The sequence below is a fragment of the Anarhichas minor genome, unplaced genomic scaffold (assembly GCF_050575085.1).
Source record: "Anarhichas minor isolate MPS153535 unplaced genomic scaffold, ASM5057508v1 ptg000033l, whole genome shotgun sequence".
Taxonomy (NCBI): Eukaryota; Metazoa; Chordata; class Actinopteri; order Perciformes; family Anarhichadidae; genus Anarhichas; species Anarhichas minor.
In genome coordinates, this window is record NW_027466479.1 from 8,933,851 (window position 1) to 8,954,111 (window position 20,261).

At 43.0% G+C, this 20,261-nt stretch overlaps 1 protein-coding gene across 1 annotated transcript in view; it reads right to left on the minus strand.

Annotated features, from left to right (window-relative positions):
- The window catches only part of LOC142964994 (dolichyl-diphosphooligosaccharide--protein glycosyltransferase subunit STT3B), a 70,332-nt gene extending 55,100 nt beyond the window's left edge, over window positions 1-15,232 (minus strand). Inside the window, exon 1 of the mRNA XM_076105644.1 lies at window positions 14,837-15,232. Coding sequence (XP_075961759.1) covers window positions 14,837-15,099 — 263 coding nt within the window. The 5' untranslated portion in view covers window positions 15,100-15,232. The remainder of the gene's footprint in view (window positions 1-14,836) is intronic.
- Between the last annotated feature and the right edge of the window lie 5,029 nt (window positions 15,233-20,261).

Sequence of the window (20,261 nt, forward strand, 5' to 3'; positions counted from 1 at the left end):
CAAGGACTATGCTTGAAGAAATTCTGCTAAACCCACCCAAAAGAACTGTTACTTATCGAGTCTTTCTCTGGCTCTAATGTATTTTTGCCTGCAGTGCCTTAATATAAAAAGGCAAATAAAAGTATGCCTGCAAGTAACGGTTTGAGATATTTTCTTGATAAATCAAAATAATGTTCTGTCCGTAAAACGAATGAAAATGGCCAAAAAAAAAATGGCCCTCAAAATATCCTGGAGCTCTGACCATCAGTCCAAAAGCCATATAAAAACCACATATGTCGCATCATACAAAGTACAATGTACAGAGGTTGGATACTGTTAGGCTGACAGGTGACAGAGCTATGCAGGGCGTCTACAAGTTCATCTGGCTTTAAAAGGAAACTCTGGGTGGCTCACTACTGGCTGCGAGGACCGGATGGGAGTCAGATCACAGTTTGAGAGCAAGACTTTGCTTGCTAAGTTACAAAGACTCACGCTCATGGGAAGAGAACAGAGAAGACATAAAAGAAAGCGAGGAATCTAGCAAATAAGAAACTGAGAATGACGGAGTGAAGAACACCTCTGTCGGTTTGCCACTTGGATTGGAAAAAAAAGTATGTTTCAAGGTCAAGATAAGAAGTCATGCTAAATGAAAGCCTAATGACTGCGGTAATTGCTAAATTGCTGGAGCTATACTGAAAGGGAAATGTCGACGTTTGAGGTCACTTATCCCTCCTGAGTGAAATCATATCAAGTGCCTAGTGATCGCCTTCATATATTCCGATGAAGCTTTGGGAGCATTTTTAATGGAGAGGAGCCATCATCAGAGCCGGTAACATCCTCCTTGATCTCACTAACTAGGGGTGCATCTGCTTAAAAGGGAAACGTGCTTTGAAGGTCACAGGTCGAGATGAAGAACTCTGGGAGAGAAGAAGTCGCCGTCACAGGACTACATTAACATCAGCGTCTTTGATTTCAGTGTCGCACGCGAAGGATCGGCGAGGTAAAAGCAGCGCTTGTCGCAAAAAGAAAACACAAACAACAAAAAAATAAAAAAGGGAAAATGTCATCATAAATAATAAAATGAAGATCAATAACAAAAACATTTACATGGAGCCGAGAACTCATTAAAGCTCAAAGCCGTGGCATCGATATACTGAGGAGTTTAGCTAAAGGTCAAGACCAATCCAGATAATTACCTACAGCTATGTGTTTAATGGACACAGAGAAATTTCAAAAGGAGCCACGCGTTACTCAACAAGATATGCACTCTAAAAGAGTACCATCCAAAAAGCATCCATCGTTTTTACTTTAAGATTATCGTTACATTCAGTTCTCACAAGGCAGCGGTGACTTAGCGTCCATGGTGGTCAACCGAGGCCAGGCTGCTGTTTCTGCATCGTGATCTAGCTCATACATCAGTCCTGTGTTGTGAAGAGACGGGCAAAAAATAAAAAAACACCCGCGTTGCCAACTTTTTAGCTATCAGTACTAGCACCAAAAGTTTCAAAATGTTGGCGCTTGCCCACGTCACTGCAGACCATCTACGCTCAGCTCAACATGTATGACTGTGCATTGCAAGTCACCAAACAGGACATTTTTATAATAAAGTAGACAACATGCAAAGTGACTGCATCTTCACCTTGTTTTCTCCTGGCAAAACAAGAAAAGATATGAGGGATGTGTTGAAATAGACTGCCAATCTGCTGCTGTGACTCAATAACAACAGAGTTGAAGAATGGTTGCGCTTGCATCTTCCCCCACCAAGCAAAAACAGCTTGACGAAACTGAACAATGACATCGAGAGCTTCTAAGGAAGACGAGGAGTTTCCAGGGTGGAAGACCAAAAAACGAAGCCTCGTGATCAATTGGGTCAGTCCATCCCCGTGGTTGGGAACTGTAGAAGGGACGCGGCTGACGAGAGGGGGTGTGGCACTCGGGGCAACGATTAGCATTTGGAGAGAAAGGCTCTTCTACTCCTGTGGTGCTACATGTCTCAAGGACATATTAAATTGAGGAGTTAAATTGAGGAGTTGGCTAGTAGCAAATTGGAAATGGAGGAAAATGAATACATGAAAGGGTTGGTTGAACCTGTACGCTTTCAGTTATCGCCAGAAAATAGAAATACATATAGGATGTGATCCCTACAAAATGAAGGAGAGCAATTTTTCCCACAACTTGACCAGTGTTGAGGCGATCGACATTACAAATGACCTCGTCCTCCAGACCTCCTACGCGGCCTGTCAGTAACATTAGAATGGATCAAAAAATAAAAGTGATGGGGTAAAGGTGCATGGGTGGTCGGACAAGAGTATAACTAACTATAAAGACTATATTTTTTATTTCTGACCCGAAGGACTGAGCCGACACCACAGGTCTGTCCTTGCAGAGGTTAAAAACACTCACATTGAATATTAAATGCTTATAACAGAATTTTAGGGGCTTTTAAATTTTGATTAATTTCCCTCCCTTTGCCTGTTCTGCATAAATGTCACCTTTGCCGGAACCGTCATCGGTTTTCAGAGGTCAGCCGTAAAAGAGAAAGTCCTCATGTAGAGACGATGGATATAAGTGCTTTGCCAATGTAAATACATGGGTGATTCAGTGCCAATCATTGAAAAAAAAAGTTTGTATTTATGTATTCATCTGTCATTAAACAATTTAAATTGGTTCTCGCTTGTGAAAAACTACGTGTCATAAAAGCGACTTTAGTCCTCAGATACAGTGGAAGAACAAAGTCTACATTACTGTAGTCCACTGTGCTCTTACACCTAAAGGTCCGGTTCCTGAATAGAACCAATGCAAAGATAACACATTGTGTAAAACTGTCCAATAACTGAGAACAAAAGTCACAAAAGTGTGGTGGAAATGTTGCTTAATTATTGGTCTTACCTCCATGTAGGACTCAAGAATAGCCTCCATGCTTGTGATGTCCTATACTGCGACAAGACTGTGTGGATGAAGCATAGATGTTGATAATTGACTCATTTAGCGGCTGGCTAGTTAGCTAGCTAGCTAATCCCACAACGCTTTCATGCTACACTGGTTACAGAAAATGAGTTGTCACTTATCTGGCGATGGCAATGAGCTTTCCTACGCTGTGTTAGGGTTAGATGTTTTCAGGGGAGACCCAGACCGCTGGACTTTCCAGTCGCACCAAAAATGAACTGGATCCGGTTAACAATCAAAAAGTATTTAATAAACAAGAGAAGCTAGAACAGTTGCAAACTGAATTACTCTATCGATATCAATATGTCCCCAGGGCAGAGTTCTCACAAGGCCCACTAAATAGCCCAGCCCAGCTGGTAAACTACCCAGAGTGGTAACGGCGCGAACTCTGGCCAAAAAACCCTCTGGAACTAAGCCTATATTTAAAAGTCTCTGTCCGAAAGTTTAAATGTCCAGTATCAGCCTCTGTGATTGGCCGAAATTCAATAGCCCCTCCTGGCTTGGGGCAGTTATCATCTCAGTGTTTGGTTGAAGTCGTCCGGACTCCTCCTCAGGTCCTGGTGGTCAGTTGTCCATCACTCTGTTCTCTGCTGCACCTCTGTAAAGTCTCACTCAAAATGATCTCTTTCTGACCCTCAAAACTATTCATACAGTGTTTTAATACCTTTAGTGACTATACTTCTATGGTTTAATACATTTAATGAGTAAAATACTGTAACATAATATCCTCTACAAGTAAGAATATTGTAAACATAATACATTCCATAAGTAAATATTTTGTGACTTTTTAACCTATTTTGACATTATTATTATTGTGACACTTCTACTCACCACTAGGGGTGTTATTTAATCCTACTTATAATATTTCTAATACTGAAATCCTTAACAGCTGTGACAATGTAATAATGTAATGTAATGTAATGACAAGAGTGTGTGGATGAAGAATTAAGTTGTTAAATTTGATTCATTTAGCGGCTTGCTAGTTAATCAAGCAGCTAGTTAACTGCGCTAGCTAGTAATATATTGTCTCATTTGTGGTCTGATAAACAGTAAATGCATCAAATTCAGTGGTAGAAAATGTGTTAAGAGGCTACTAGTTCCCCAGTCACCAAATCAGGAAAAGCCAATATGTTCTTAACCGATTAAATGGTACGCTTCCTGTGATTGGTTCTTATGGTGTTCACACCAGAAATGAACCACTTCAGAGTTCGCTTGACAGCGGTCCGAGACCACCCCTTCAAAGCGGACCAGAGATTAGTTGTTTGGTCCACACCAATCCAAACGAACCTCACCTCCAGGGCTCAGTTCAACAGGACTAAACACGACTGGTGTGAACGTGGCCTTAGTATCAGAGACATTTTGTCCTCCGATTGGGTCCAACGCAGACTCTGCACCACCTTGTTTCATATGTGCTCCCCCAAACCACCTGCCAGCTGCTCGACTTGATAACCCACGATGATATGACAGCCGCCTGACAGGCTCGTATTTCTCAGCCAGTCGCAGATTGACAACCTATTCCAGCCGTCATTCTGTTCTGCTCGACACCACTCCATTCGTCCATCTGTCATTTATTTTCCTCTGCCCTGGGCCCTCTTCAACTACTCCTCCATTAGTCTGTGCCCTGCAACCAGAGCAGCACTGGGCAGTTGTGTCCTCGCCTGGAAGTCGGCTATTCAGGCAAACCTAAAAACAAAGCCGTGGCCCCAGACTATAATGCTCCGTAATGTCACACCAGGTGGGCTTGCCCGTGGCAAGGCTGTGACAATAAAGTCGTCCACTCTCAATGGGCCTATGAGAATGAACACAAACACAACAGCTGAACAATGGCCACATCTGCACCAGAAAAACAGGCCGGTTGTTGACAAAAATGGAGGGACGCCCTTTAGCAGATATACAATGGGCAGAGCAAAGCTATACCTAGGAATCATTTTTACAACAAAAACACGGCAAATAAAAGAAATAAATCAGGATTTGAACCGACAATAGGGATGGACTTGTACCAGTATCAGGTACAATGCTGTGCTCATGCACTCATACTTCTGAAACAACTCTGATACAACTGCACCCGATACCACTGTGGCAACGTGACGTTAACCTCTCGTCCGTTGAGCGTAATAAACTGGCCGGCTGCACCGATAACCTCATGCAACAACAGGTTAGATCCATCAAGACTGGCAGCCTCCAGTTCACCCGCCCGGGAGAGTTAGCAGCAACAAAGTTGGATGCATTGTGGCTGATGAAGAGCTGCATCACTGCATTCTTATCTGACCATCACATATGAACCCAAGCATAATCAGTATATCCGTCTCTACCACAAAAGGACAGAGTTGACTGTACACTGTATTCAACACTGCCCTCTTGTTGCAGATGACTTTTGACTGAGTGGGAGACTGCTATTTTAAATAATTCTGATGCTAAAATGATTTTAAAAAAACACCAGTCGAGCCTCCCAAATTGGATTATTTGCAAAGTTTCTGAGTCATATATATATATATAAATAATGTGAACTGAATGTCTTTGGATTTTAGGCTGTTGGTCAGATGAAATTAGACATCTGAATGTGTCACTTGGATTCTAGGAACAAAAACAAACCCAGAGGACCAGACGTACACATAAAGATGAAGGGACGGCAGCTTTAATAGATGTATAAATATTCTAACAGGAGAAAATACAGTATTATGTAAGATCTACTGTGGCATCTTAAAAAAAAAAAAACAGAGCAGTGCTAATAGAGGCAGAGGCCAGGGAACCCTTTCTAGGAAGTGCAATAACATCATATCTGAGATTAGCTTTAGTTATGAGTTTAGTTTATTTACATATTGATAAAAGCCCCAAACGGACTGTCCGGAATTGCAATAAATTCATACAGCAACAATTAAAATTTTAAAAAATGACTCGTAAAATACAAAAATATTCAAATCGGCTTACAAATATCTTAACTTGAAACGAGGAACAACAAGACACGACTCCCAATGAAGACATAACGGTACATAAATGACAACAGAACACGAGGCATTCAGGAGGTGCCAAGTTGATGGCTCGCCAATCCTCTAACCAGGGAACCGGCCAGTTGGCATATCAACACACATGCAGAATTAAGCAGGCAAATCTCAGTGCGATTCATACAGTGGTAACTTCACATAGCGGATAACCGACTCACTGCGAACCCAAACCCCTAAATTGTTCCACAAAGCAGCACTGTGTGGCTACAACTAGCCGGCTTTCATAATAACCTCTGCTTTGGGATTCATTTGATTAAGCCAGCTCTCAGCTTTACCTGGCTTTACTGCCGATGCCCAACGGTGAATTCCTAGGGAGTTTCCTGCAAAGTGGTGGAGGGTTTAAATTGAAAAAGGAGAAAAATTACTCAAGAATAAGCTGAGTTGAGCCATTTTAACTATTCAGTAATGCTTTAGAGATGCTTTGAGCGGCTGATCGTATTAAACGGGCTCCGCTGTAAGTAGACTATCAGCTACACAAGACATTCAATTTAACCTGAGGCTGAGGCAGACAAAATAGAAAATCAACCCTATCCTCCCTGCATGAAAAACAAAACAAAGCACAAACATTAGACATGAACATGCACACACACAAACAAACTGATGAGGCACTTTTTGGAACAATGAAATCTCTCTGGCTCCAACAACCAAAACCTCCCTCAGATTGGATGCCTGGCAGGCATTAATTTCCCCTCTCCGCCTCCCACCAACCCACCGCTGTGTCTCTCGCTCCTCCTTTCTTCTCCTCTCTGTATGCAGGTGCGCTCGCCCAAAGAGCTACATGCCGACTCCGGTCGGTGAAAGGACACGATGAGCACAGATCCTCTCTGTTCCCCTCTGCCCCGCCTCCACCCCGCACCGTCCAGAGGACATCCAGGACCACTTCAAAGCCCACGGGAAGGAGAAAGGGAAGATACAGCGAGGCTGAGCAAACATTCAAGAATTGTCTGACCGACTGTGATCTTCGGGAACCGCAAGACTGTCGTGGCGAGCAGATATTGGGGTGTTCTCATGCAAACGTAACATGCATCCTCTACACCCGTCGGTCTTTCATTGGTTAGTCCTTTACAGTGGTCCTCATCCTTTAAGAAACACATGCAAGGTGTGACTTTATAACCTCTTTTCTAAAGTCTAAGAATACACCCTGTAAACTCACCCAATATTACTTATTCACCGAAATAGAAAAGTGAAGGGATGTCTGCTGCTAGTGGTGCTGGGGGGGGGAACTCAGAGCATGAAGACAGACTGCTGACCTGTCACACATTTCTACTTCCGATACGCAGCAACTCGCTATAAGGGAAACACACGAGAGAACGCACTCGGAGCAGGCATTCAAAAAGGAGTGCCGTCAATTACAGCTAAGCGGACGCGTCGCCCCCTGTTGCGCGCGTCCCCCCCCCAGTCGGATGGGTTCTGCAGACTGGGTGGTCATGGAACAACAAGCGCATCAAAGCGCCCATGACAGTACAAAACAAACAGCTTGACAAATGCTGCATCAGCCGTGCATCTCCGCTTCTGCGTGACACACACTGACGTGCGAGTGTGCGCATGGACTCTGTCTGTGTTTTCCTGTAGATGAGAACACAGGGGATGGATTTAGTTCTGCTACACAGGTTCTTCTCTGGGCCTGTTCCAATATCCCTGTCAGTAGAAGATACAGTATTAGACCGGAGGTTGTAAATACTCTTTCAGCCAAGGAGGCTTTATAAGACAGAATATACCGGGGAGTCAGACCCCTTCATTCATGCTTGTTTTTTTTAACATCTCTATATATGAAAGAACACCACAAGAGAAATATATTGTATGAAACATTATATAAATTTGTTAGATTAGAAAGTAATTAATTATAGATTTCTAATGCTATCTGGACATTTATATTAAGAGATATTAGGTCTTCATAATACGAAAACAGTGCGACGCTACAGCCTGTGACAATATATCCATGTGTACTTTCTAAAGCACAGTCTGAAATTCAACCGTATAACTATATTAACATAAACTAACTTAAACGCATTAATTTGAGCAAGTCTCATTGTTCCTTCAAATAAAACCTTTCATCAGCAGCACCATTGCAACCTTGAAGAAACATTTCCAAAGCTGAACACAGTATGAATAAAACTCCGGTGTCAAAGCAGCGGTTCACTCCTGTGCAAAAAATGCAAACTGACCGTCAAACCCCAAAAAATGTTAATTAAAACTTTGGAGTCCAGCCGGTTTTGGGAATGTGCAGTATTGCAAACGCAGCCATCTACATCCTAAACTTAGAGATCCAAGTAGCGGGCTTGGGTGTAATCCGATGCTTGTGTTGCACTGCTGCCATGCTTCAAAGTTATAGGAGTACACGATCGCACACTTTAGCCTCCAATAAAGGGCGCGGAGCTGGAACACAATGCTCGTCGTCATCAGAGGACAATGCTCTAAAATTCTCATTAGCGAACGGCTGCCAGCAAAAGCAAAACAAAACGCCTGTGGTTGAGAAGAGGACCAGCTCATGGTCATTTTGAAAATGACTAATAGCCGTGGCTACATTGTACCGTAGCTTATGCAAACAGCGGGTTAAGCTGAACCTCTCCTTCACCCCCCTTGTGTAATTAAATGTAAAATCTAACAAACACTTAAACTTGCTCCGGCCACCCCGTGAAGCTGATCATATGCGGGTGAGCACAGTAAACACAAATATCGCTCTGGATGCGCAGGCAGAGGCAATTCATCAAGCTAACAAATTGGAATACCTCTCAGTGCCATTATGCTCCATCAAGGCATCTGTGACTCACGTGGCCTCCGGGCTGCTGACAAGCGCCCCTTGTTAGGTGGCAATCTCGCCAACACTTTCCGAGTGGCCCCGACCAAATTTGGCTGACAGACAAAAGTGAGGGATTAAAACGAAGGGCGTCAGCTACCAGCGCTCTATAACCTCTATACAGTATATTACCCTTTGTTATTGTTCCCGAACAGCATCATGGAACAGCTTGCGAAAGAGCTGAACGCACAAACCTTTGCACATTATTCACAATCACGATAATCTCAGAGTAGAGGGTATGAAGACAGGAGGAAGAGATTCAACTACGCTGTAGGGACAGACCTCAAGTATTGTTGGAAATCGACCAATATTCAAATGAAATGTTAACCTAGTTGTACAAATAAAAATAAACTAGTAAATCCTATGTATAGCACTTAATCATCAGGGGCTTGACATCGGGTGTCTCGACTGAGGAGAAAGCAGCGAATAAAGAAAAAAAGTTCTGCAAACGAGAGCGCAAAAAACCCCGAGTGTGTTAGCTTTCTCTTGTGTCGTAGTACGACTGGCCTGCAAGGCTGGAGTAGAGACAAGAGAGACGCAGCCAAAATAGTCATTACCTCTGGCACCGCTGTGAAACAGCAAATAAGTTGCTGTGGTAACTCCAATCTATTAAACAAATAATAATGTCAGCATAGGAAGCCAGCCTGTAATAACAGAGGATGGGCGCTCACCAAAACCCGTTTCTGCTGCAGGTAACTGGACACCGCCTGAACGCTGAATATTTCATAAGCTGTTGGACAGACAGTCGGGGGGGGGGGGGGGGGGGGGTGTTAGGCAGCGATCACAGCCCCAGCTAAGTGTCTGGTAGGACGATCAATCACAACTTATTCTCCATTTTCCCCACACTACAGCTCTAGCTAACGTGTTGCTGTGCCAGCAGCCTCTTCTTTTACGGCCTAATCTACTTTGAGATAGACGTCATGCTTTGTGTGTGAGAAAAAGACTGAAGGGAAGAGAGGGAAAGAAAAGAGGGGAGGGAGAGAACACACACACAATAGCTGCAACTCCCTATCATTTTTCTGGCTTTTCAAATAAAAGCTGAGGTGGTAACAACACTTGTGGGGGAGACTTCATTTTCACAGCAGTTAACAACTTTCAGCAGCAGCAACTGCATCTTAAAAAGGGGTCAGAAACATTAAAAAGATCCTTTCTGAGGTGTTCACTGATATCAAAGAGTTGCTCGAGAAAGCGGAGGATTGCACAAGGCGTCTGTGAAGCGACTGACATTTCAGATGTCAAAATCGCACTATTCTTGTTTGGGGATTAACAATCAAAAGCTGCTGAATATCGCTGGATGTTTTCTTTGTGTCCAACATGATAAAACTCCCTGCCTCCAATTCTGAACCATTCTGTATCATGTTCCATCTGCGGTGGAGTTAGAGCTGCCAGTTTTGCAGGTTTCCCACCCGGCCGATCAGGACGTCAACAGAGACGATGACGGTGGTTGTCACAATTTTCTGCTGCACCCAGAAATTGCAGGGTGCATGTGGAGAGGCAAGGTGAACGAGTGCACGCAGGCGAGCAGAAAGAGCAGAAACAAAGCAATGTGTTCGGATTATTTCAGAGCGTCATTAGGCAGTTTTCCAATGGCTCTTGGGCTGAATCTTCTATTAACCTGGTAAAGCTGCTGTAGCCGAGTGTGCACACAGATGGCACACAAATGCTACGGGAGCAGATGGCACAAATACTACAATCCCAACTGTCTCATACCTTGAAACGGAACATAAACTTTTCAACGTGCCTAAACAACTTCGAGATTTACAGCCCATTTATAATCTTGCAACGAAACCCAGATTTCTGATTTAGCTGGTTTATCCATAAGTCATTTTGCAGTGTAAGCATTTTTAGCACTCTAGCATACATGTTTGTCCACAACAAACATATATTTTGACTTATTAAAAGTTAAAATCAGTTATAACCGATAGATAATTGAGAAATATTACATTTTCACGGAGCGCTTTTAATTTAACCGGCGCAGCTTTTCTAGCCTTTACGGCACTTGTTCTGCGGTCCAGGAAGCACCCCAACCAATTAGATGCATTGTAAACCATCTCACGTGATGCTGCTCGGCCAATCAAATGTGTGTATTCCGATAAGCGTCGCTCTCGACTCGAGTGCGATACTCACACACGCGATAGAGATGGGAGAGAGACCCAACAGTCGGAAACAGTATGCGAGTCAGAGAAGATATTTCACGACATGCTCGAAAAAGATAAATGTGGACAGCTTTACCAGAGTCGTTAAACAAGAATGGATGGACTCTTCTGTTTATTATTCAGAGACCTTGAAGATTATTAAAAGCGGTAATGTGAAGCACCACGACGAGACAAAGCACAAATCTTTCGAGCAAACTACCCACTCACATCCGAAATAAGGCACAAAGAAATAAACCCAAGAGCCCGATATAATCAGAATCCTAACACAGTAAGTCACTGTCCAAAAATGATGTTAAACAGAAGAGAATAGAGCTGAAACAAGTGGTTTCAATAACCACAGATAAAGTCCCTTCACACAATCTTCTCTTTTTAGAAGATAAGAATATAATATTGTGGCTCTTTTGACTGACATCACTTCACACCTCAATAAGCTGAATTTAAAGCTGCAGGGAAATTCAGTTAAATATTGATTTTATATATAGTACTTTATTTTAAGTCACATTTTTCAAAAGTTTTCTCTTACGTTTATTTTTGTATCCTCTTTAGTAGCTCTTACTTTATTTGAAACTAGCGAACATCTATTTATGTATTATTTATAATGAATCCAGTTTAATTTGAAAACTCATAATTTGAGAGTCAGTTGACTACATACAGACGTTAATACAACTGTTGGCTACTTCAATACATATGGGACTAAATCATAGCACAAGTGAGACGTTATTGTGATGTTCCGGACCTTTGCATGAGGAAATTCTCTGACTGGACCTCGCTGTTGTACTTTAATTGAATAGCCCTGGTCTACATCATTGGATTATAGTTGTTGATGCATTAATCTGTTAATCACTTGTTGCAGCCGTTAAAAATGTAGCTCATTTTAACTACTTTATATACTTATTAACTAGGCGGTATACTAAAAATACATCAGTTTATTAGTTGATTTTTATATTGTATTTAGAATCTGAATCGGCAAAGTAGCCAAACTAGTAACTAATATTGCCAAGTACATGTAGTGAAGTTAAAGTACAACTTTTCCCTCTAAGATGTAGTGGAATAGAACTATGAAGTTACATAAAATGGAAATACTGAAGCCAAGTACCTCATAATTGTACTTAAGTACAGCACTTAGTAGGCTGAATGTAGTTCTAGCCTCGTAGTTTTGCTCTCACGGTGCACCATCCCGTATGACACACTGAGCGTCCATCAAAAGCTTGAACAAGCGGCAGCAGAACTGATGTCGACCGGTCGAACAGAGAGTAAGGATGCAAGTGTGTGAAGAGTGAAAGTACATGTCTGGAGCTGCTATACCCAAGAATCCAGCTCATTATTTGCTTGACGGAGACTCTTCTTCTTCCCCGACTCCGCTGTCAGAATGGACTCTGTTGCCAGACATAACCAAGGTGCAAAAAAATAAATAAATTGACTCTTTCTCCGTGAAGCTCCCCTCCCCATGTACGTGCCTCAACCATCATACAGCTTTCTGCCTTGTTAAATGTTCCTTCTGCTATCTTAATCAACTGGAAAGAGACTTTTTTAACTCAGGGAGCAGGAACAAAAAAAGTTTCTCTTCTGAGGGAACACCAGTAGCATTTTGGCAAACACTGGTACTTAACTGGTACCAGCAGGGTCGAGGAGTTACACCTCCACATAATAAAGTTTAGTCTGTTTAGTCGTGACGATGTTCTGAGAGAACATCCACTGACATGTTGCCCTAAGAAGATGAGCAGTACATTGGGATTGGATGAAGACCGTAAAAATGCCTCAGGATACAAACTCAGAAATGAATTGCTTTCATAAATAGAGAAGACAAACAAAATCTTGAATGCCAACTGAAACCTGTCTGGTCTTAAAAAAAAGGAACAAATATTAGGAAACCAAAATGAGCAGGGCCAGATAACAGGCGAGTCATATCGGGGACTCGCCTACAAAATTGTGTTTGCTTAGAATAAGCTTGACATTTCGGTGCTTGTAAATCCAATCTTCATTCTTCAAATTGCCAGTTTATTTAATGTAACGGTTAGCTGCAGATAATTTGAAGCTCTGCGCAGAGGAAGAAAAAAAAAATTTATCAATAACAGCATCTAGACGACAACAGCAGTAATCATGTGCGTCTGGTAGTGACGGCCACTTCGAATCAGCACCCCGTGTGCCTGCAGCTGTAAAATACAAGTTTTCTTTTCTCACTGTCAAAAAAAAAGAAAAGGGAGAGGATTTACTAATACGGGATGCAACATTATCATAAAAAAAACGTGCTTTTTAGAGAGACCCGGGCCACTCTCGCTTGTGAGAGTCAACGGCAGATACCAGAATAAATCTTTGAGTAATGTCCCATTTAGTATTCTTGGCAAAAACAGCACTAACAGGGGTCAGGTTTGTGCGTTAATGTAGTCAACCACAGATATGTTTATGGTGTCAATCTGTTTTGATTGATGTTTTTTTTTTTTCATACAAAATAATGATCACTTGCAGTCTGCAACGCTGCTTTTAATAGTTACGTGAACCACCCTTAAAAAATACTTTTTAAAGCATTACTTTGTGAAATCACTGCTTGGTTTACATTGAAACCTGCACCAGGAGGTTCCATCCAAAAAGTCCCAGAGAACAGTAGACTACTCATAGCTGCAAGGGCTGATATGCTCTTGAATATCAAAGAGCATCTTTGCTTTCCTTTCTGTGACATGTTGGCAAAGAACTGTGCAGTTCTAACTGTGGAGACTGGGTGGCACTTTACAGTGTCATACTGAGGAAAAACGCTCCCAATTTCACTGTTAAGAGCAGCAAAAAATACCATAGGTGATATAGCAACTGTGTGACCGCTCGTGGCATTAATCGGATATATGAAGAACAATGCAAGGTCTCATGAGTGTGCGACACTGGGGGACTACTCATTGAACAGGCCTGAGGTCAGTCCTTGGCGCACATTCCAGTCTCGAAGCAGGATCAAGTGTCCTCTGAACCACGCGGACCCTCTCGCAGCCCTGAGCCTCGGCTATAAAATGCAATCAAGCCATCAGCATAATTGACGAGGCAAGTGTCACCCTGAACAAGATGGAGCACCTTGTCCTTGAAAATTAATAAATGAATGCATCCATCGTGCTGCCCGGTTGAATGCCACAGAGTACACGACAGCAGAGGAGGAGGGAGTGCTCTGCAGCCGGGCGGACACTTGTGAGCCCATGTGACCCTAATCCCGCATTGTGATGACAGACACAGCAGACCGGATCAGTTCATTTCCGGGTTGTGAACGTTCTGCAGTTAAAATGTTAAAAAAAAAACCGCTTGTCCTGTTTGCATAATCTCTACTCACTCAGTAAGAATACATTCCAGCTGTAAAAACCGCCTCACATCAATCATATCGACAACGTCCATTTCAACTTCACCCGTTGAATTGAGTTCTCAATGAATTAAAACACGCGCTGGGACATCGTGCACGTCTTCCACGCGTTTCCCCACAACCCTAAATAAAGTTGTACATGCAGCTGAAGCCTCCTCGCGCTGCTGCAGCTATTATTGCACGCTGTTGTAGAACACCACGAGAGATAGAGAGAAAGAGGTCCGACCGGACCAGCCAGCTGCGTGTCACTCGGTTCTTCACATCGACATGTCACGGTCCTTCAAGCAGGACTACACAACCAGGACACGGACCTCGTACTCAAAGTGTTTGACTCCAGAGAATCCTGTCGCTGGTCATTGTGGGAACACAACATCTTGAATGTGGAGCTAACAAAACATCTAAACAGGGTTCGGGTTAAAGCGGTGTTCAAAACAGTCACTGCTAACTTTTAAAATAGTAAAATATTACAGTTGAAATAATATACATTGTCTTTATCTAATATACATTATTTTTTATAAATGACCCAGTTATTTAGACAGCTATTTATTTTCTTTCATTGTCACTACAAGTACCCGTTTACCAGGGAGTCTACCCGACCGGACAAGCGTTAGCTACGTTAGCTTACCATGGATCAAACTCGTGGATGATGCTCTCGAACCGGATCACCGCGAAAAGTCTGGAGCTGAATCCCGCCAGGCAGGCCAGGAACAGAATGCTAAAGGAGAGTAAGGACTGCCACCCGGCCGGTTGTGTCAGTCCACCAGACAGGCCTCCTCCTTTGCCCGGTCCGCCACCCGCGACGCCGGGTCTGCTGTTCCCGTGCACCGAGCCCCCGGCACTGGTGGACGCTTTGTGCTTGCCGTCGCCGGCTGCGTGGTGCTCCGCCATTTCTGCGTGCGGTGTCGGTTGGGTTTGCTAGTTCTCCCTGCCACGCGCCCGTGTCTCCCTCCACGCCGCGCTGTCGTAAACTCCCTTAGTTTGCACACGCTCTCCCTCGGTTCTTTCTTCTGAGTCCCGCAGGTTTATATTTATATATATATATATATATATATATATATATATATATATATATATATATGAATTCAGTATCAGTGCTCCGCGAGACCGCCGTTACATCCCGAAACGCATACTCATGCGCCACATACAGAGTCCGCGACAGTCAATTCGCTACACGATCGAACGCCGGTGGAAATGGGCGGGAGGGATGCGATGGGCGGGGCGTAGGAAAACTCTCGCGGCCTCTCACAGATCGACAGGTACGAGAAGGCGGGGGTTTACGTCTGTAAGCCAATCAGAGCGCAACATTGACTAGATAGACAGATGAGTGCACCAATGGAGACACATTAAATTGTGGCTGCCACTGATTGAAACGAGGATTATCCCCTGTTACATATGAAGATTGAGTCATTCTGTTGTCCGCTATTAATACAACCCTTAATACTCGGCTTAAAGTTCGTTTACAAAGTTGAATTAGTCACTTTTCATCGAGAAAAAAAAAGAAAAGATCATGCACACGTCGTCCAAAGATCTATAAGGGAATTTGTTTCCTTGCAGCTAAAAGCTATAGGCAGGTGTGTGAAGATAAATGTTCTCCGTGAGTGCAATATTTCTGTTGCCCTTGAATGTTCTGGACCGGGTGGTGGAGTAGTAATAAAGATTGATGTGCCTCATCATTATTATGTCCCCCAGCTAAGACAAGAACACAGCATTCATCATTCTCTTAAACTCAGGATATACTTTCTCAACTTCCCCTGAAGCCTTGGAAGCCTATATATTGGAATAAGACATCTTTTTTTAATATATATATTTAGAACATTTCAAATAAATGCTCAAGTTTTTTGATTGATTGTATTCTGTGCTCGCACTGTTTACAACAATGAGACAGAGGCAGGAAGTGTTATTGATTTATCTGAAATGTGATTCAGTCCCAAAGGGAGAAAAACAATAGTCCGACAGCCCTCTCCTGTGTAGTATCATAGGTAGAAACAACTTTGTTCTCAAGTCGGAGTGGACAAAACACCCTTTTTTCTCATCTTCTTTAACATTTGCTGAACCTGTCCAACCGCACAGCGTGTCATCTCACCCTGAGGCTACCCTTGGGGCATTGTGCAATGAGAGGAGCATGTTTTCACCCAAGCAGTGTACATAATTGAATCGCTGACCTCCAAAATCAGAAATTCAAATTATGAATTTATTGTGTTGCTCCGGATTTCAGTATCCATTGCTTTGGGTAATGAATAGGAATGTTTGATGCTGCATACTTAAGCAATAACTACTGACCAGAGTATCTTGGTCTCTATAAAAGCTGTTAATTATGTCCACTTTTAGTATATATAATTTGCTCGTTTGAGAACTTCACAAATTGACCCAATTTGCCGTCCTTACTTTGCATCAGCAGTGTTTACAGCTACCCCTGTCACACATGAGATCACAATTTAAACAACAAAAAATAATGCAAATGAAATATTCATGCAGAAGAATTGGACTGAAGTTTGAGCCGGCTTAGCGTGGCTGTGCATTGAGGCTATATCTTCTAGAAGAGACGAGGAGGAGATAAGAGGGAGATGAGAATACAGCGCTGCATGGAGAGACGGGGAAAGATGGAAGGCCGATAATAAAAGAGAGTAAAAGGATGATTATGGAAATTGATGGGGGTCATCATGGCGAGTGGCAGAAGTGGATATATTTTTTTGTACTTCATAAAGAGATCACAGAGATGACATAGCTCAGTGTCGCAGGCGTCCTGCATGCTGCAGCTGAAAAGGCAGCTCCAAGGAGAATTCATGCACACCCACTCGCAACGTGTTTATGCACAGGCAACAGAGAGTGCACAGATACAATGCATTCAAACACGTGTAATCCCACACACACACACACATGCATGCCGATGAATACATCTTTATCTTACAATAGCACACACACACACCTACGCTCACACGTATGCACACAGTTCCTCAATCATTCATCAAGGCCTGCTGTTGACGCCATGATGAGCACTCTACTACCCCTTTCGCCTTTCCCCTCCTCTACACTTCCACATTCTAAACGGGTGACCTTTGAGAGAAATAGAAATGCAGGCTACGATTTGAAGATTGCTTCTATCGTCAAAAGGCCAAGCCCAGATGAAAGCCAGCCAAAATGAGTGCTGTTGCCAGGCAGGGACACTCTGCTTTCCTCCATCTCCAGAGGCAGACTTTGTCTTTCTGCAGTTTTTTTTCTTCTTTTTTCTCCCTAGAACATTACAGACTCGCCGAGTTCATGCTCGGCATTCTTAGGTGTCTACACTTCTTCACTTTGCCAAAGGCCAACCGTGCAAAAGAAGAAAAAAAAAAAGGGGAAAAAAAAGCTTTAGATGCCTGGCATGAAAAGAAAACCACTCTTTGCACCTCTGTCGTCTCCCTCTCCTTTGACCGCATGCATGAGGGAGTAAAAGGGAGAGAGTGAGAGATGCCACGATTGGTCAAGAAGATTCTAATCATTACGCCACTTTTCTTTTTCGCCCCTTTTTCCCTAAACTGTCCATGAAGCGAACGAATCCTGAATCAGCTATACGGTGTCATCTAAGTGCAGCGTTCACTGTATGACTTCAGTAGTTTGTCTCAAAATGCATGAAAAAAACCCATCTCTCAGCTGTTATGTAAGCAGCATGTGGGACAAAAGTAAAGAATCCTCCCGCGATTAAGCTGCCTCTGATGAAAGCAAAGTTGCTGTACACTCTCTGAAGGGAGCCTCCCGTATAACGCAAGTAAACAGTGAGAATAAAATGTGATGCTGTCATTTCTTTTTAAGGCTCAGACTGCAGTGTGGAGGATGTCTGAGAAGTGGCCACATCATGTTCCCAGATTGTTGCCCAAAAGCAGCAGTGGCAGCCGTGCAAAACTGTGAATGACAATTATAGATCCATGTTTTTTATCCATACCAGCTTTTTCCCCATTCAGGGTCGTTATTGCAAGGCTGGAGCCTTTTCCCAGCATGCAATGGGTGGAAGGCAGGAAAAACACTACATTGATTGCCAATCCATGACAACACGCAGAGTCGAAGTTCACATCTCTGTCTTGCAAACTATACACAGAAAAATTATTTGAGAATATTTTTGCTTGTTGTTATTGTCCTTTAATTGGCATGGCATCGCTACTCTCTAATTACCTCGTGCGTCGTTGACAGGGTACAACCTAACAAGGGGGGATTGTGTGCATTCTATTGCAGAGCATGGCAGAGACAGGATGTTAGCTCGTTGTGAGCGCAGCGAGCTTGAGAGACTCCACAGAGTCTGTCTGTGTGATCCAGTGTAACAGAACAATTAGCCGGTGCCTGGGGACCTTCACTGCACGCGCCGATCTGCACCGCAATCATTACCAGAAATGAGAGCACTTAAAGAAAAGGCACTTGGCATCCCGTCCAACTGTTATGAACTATTTATTAACCTGTAGCCAACATAGATAAAGATTATCTCTGTTAATACTTGATACTCTCCAAGAAGATGCACAGCATCATGAAAAATATCAAGGTCAAGTTTAAAGTTATTTTACTTTTGAAAACAATGTATTCAGGTTTGAGGGGTTTCTATTGACATCTTCAGCAATTTCCACCATTTGTATCGGTTTTCCATGCGAAACATGTGTTTGCAGCATATTCAAAATGAAAGTGTGTACAAGCATAACCTGCATTGTACAAATTATTGCACTGTAAAAAGTTACCTGTGTTGCCTCATCAGTGACATGCTGTTTCACACTGAGCACGCCTCATTTGTCAAAGGGGCACGCAGAGGCAGTTCATGTGAACATGACCCACTCAGACCCAGGGCAACACGTGTGGATGATGCTCTACAACTGCACAACATCTTAATCTCGACTTTGATGGAAGGTGTGCTGGCACGGGGGGCGGCCATGGGTCTCACCTTGTATGATAGAACTGTTCATCTTGATCAGGTCATGGGCGGATCAGTGATTATCTATGGCGCTGCACTACTTAGCTTTTCGTATGCACCATGCACAGCCACGCTCACTCTCCTTCTTTAAGGAAAATTGCTTGTTATGAAATAGATAGAATGCCAAATAGTGTAATAAGTTCCTATATTTTGAAACAGAGCACGGTGTGATCTATCATCCCGGAGATCAGTGAGCTTTTGCTCAATTTATAAGGCTGCATCTGCCTCAGGATGCTACAGCATTCATTGCACTCATCTGTCATTTTCCAAAAGCACATAAAAAGTTGTTGGCTGTGAGCTGCAGAGACACTTTCGTTTGAAAATGTCTTTTCATTTTTTTTCCATTTGATTACAAAAAGGCTTTCATCTACCAAGAAGGGAACAAAGCAGTTGACGCCATAATCCTGTCAATCCTGTCCTTCAATTATTTCACAATTTAAATAAGAAATGAACAACAAAGCATCTCTGTTTTGGAGAAAAAGTCAGATCCTTGCATTCCTTATCTTACCCAGGATCATCATATCAAATAGTAACACGGTCACAGCATAGTGTCGTTCTGATTCTTAATCAGGCTTTTAATCACGGTAATGATGCCGCAAAAATGACACAATAATTGTGCCATGATGGAATTGAAGAGAGGCTAATCTCGCATCTGAGCGCATGAAGCAGGCTCTTAAACACATCAGCAAGGAAAGAAAAGGTTTGTCTGAGAACAACCCTTCAAAACAACATCAGCAAATTCGTCAAGATTGACTCTGACCTGTCGAAACAGCCGAATGTGCCCGCAGTGATGCTTCAAACCCTATTGGCATGCTGCGTGAAAAGTTTGCGAGAAAGTTGCAATTGATTGAGCAAGAGCAAGAGCAAGAGAGATGAGGGGGGGGTAAGGAGGAGTGCTGTACTAACCTCAGCTCAACAGGGATATCAACTGTCTGCAGGCAGAATGTCAGATTCTGAAAAGTTGGCGTGCATTTCTACCTCTTCAGAATAACAGCTGCCTTATCAACAACAGGCTCAAACCGCCTCTGCGTGATGCCTCCTGCGTGATGCCTCCTGCGTGATGCCTCCTGTGTGATGCCTCCTGCTTGCCATTGAGAGAAATGTAATGCGCACAAAAAAGTTG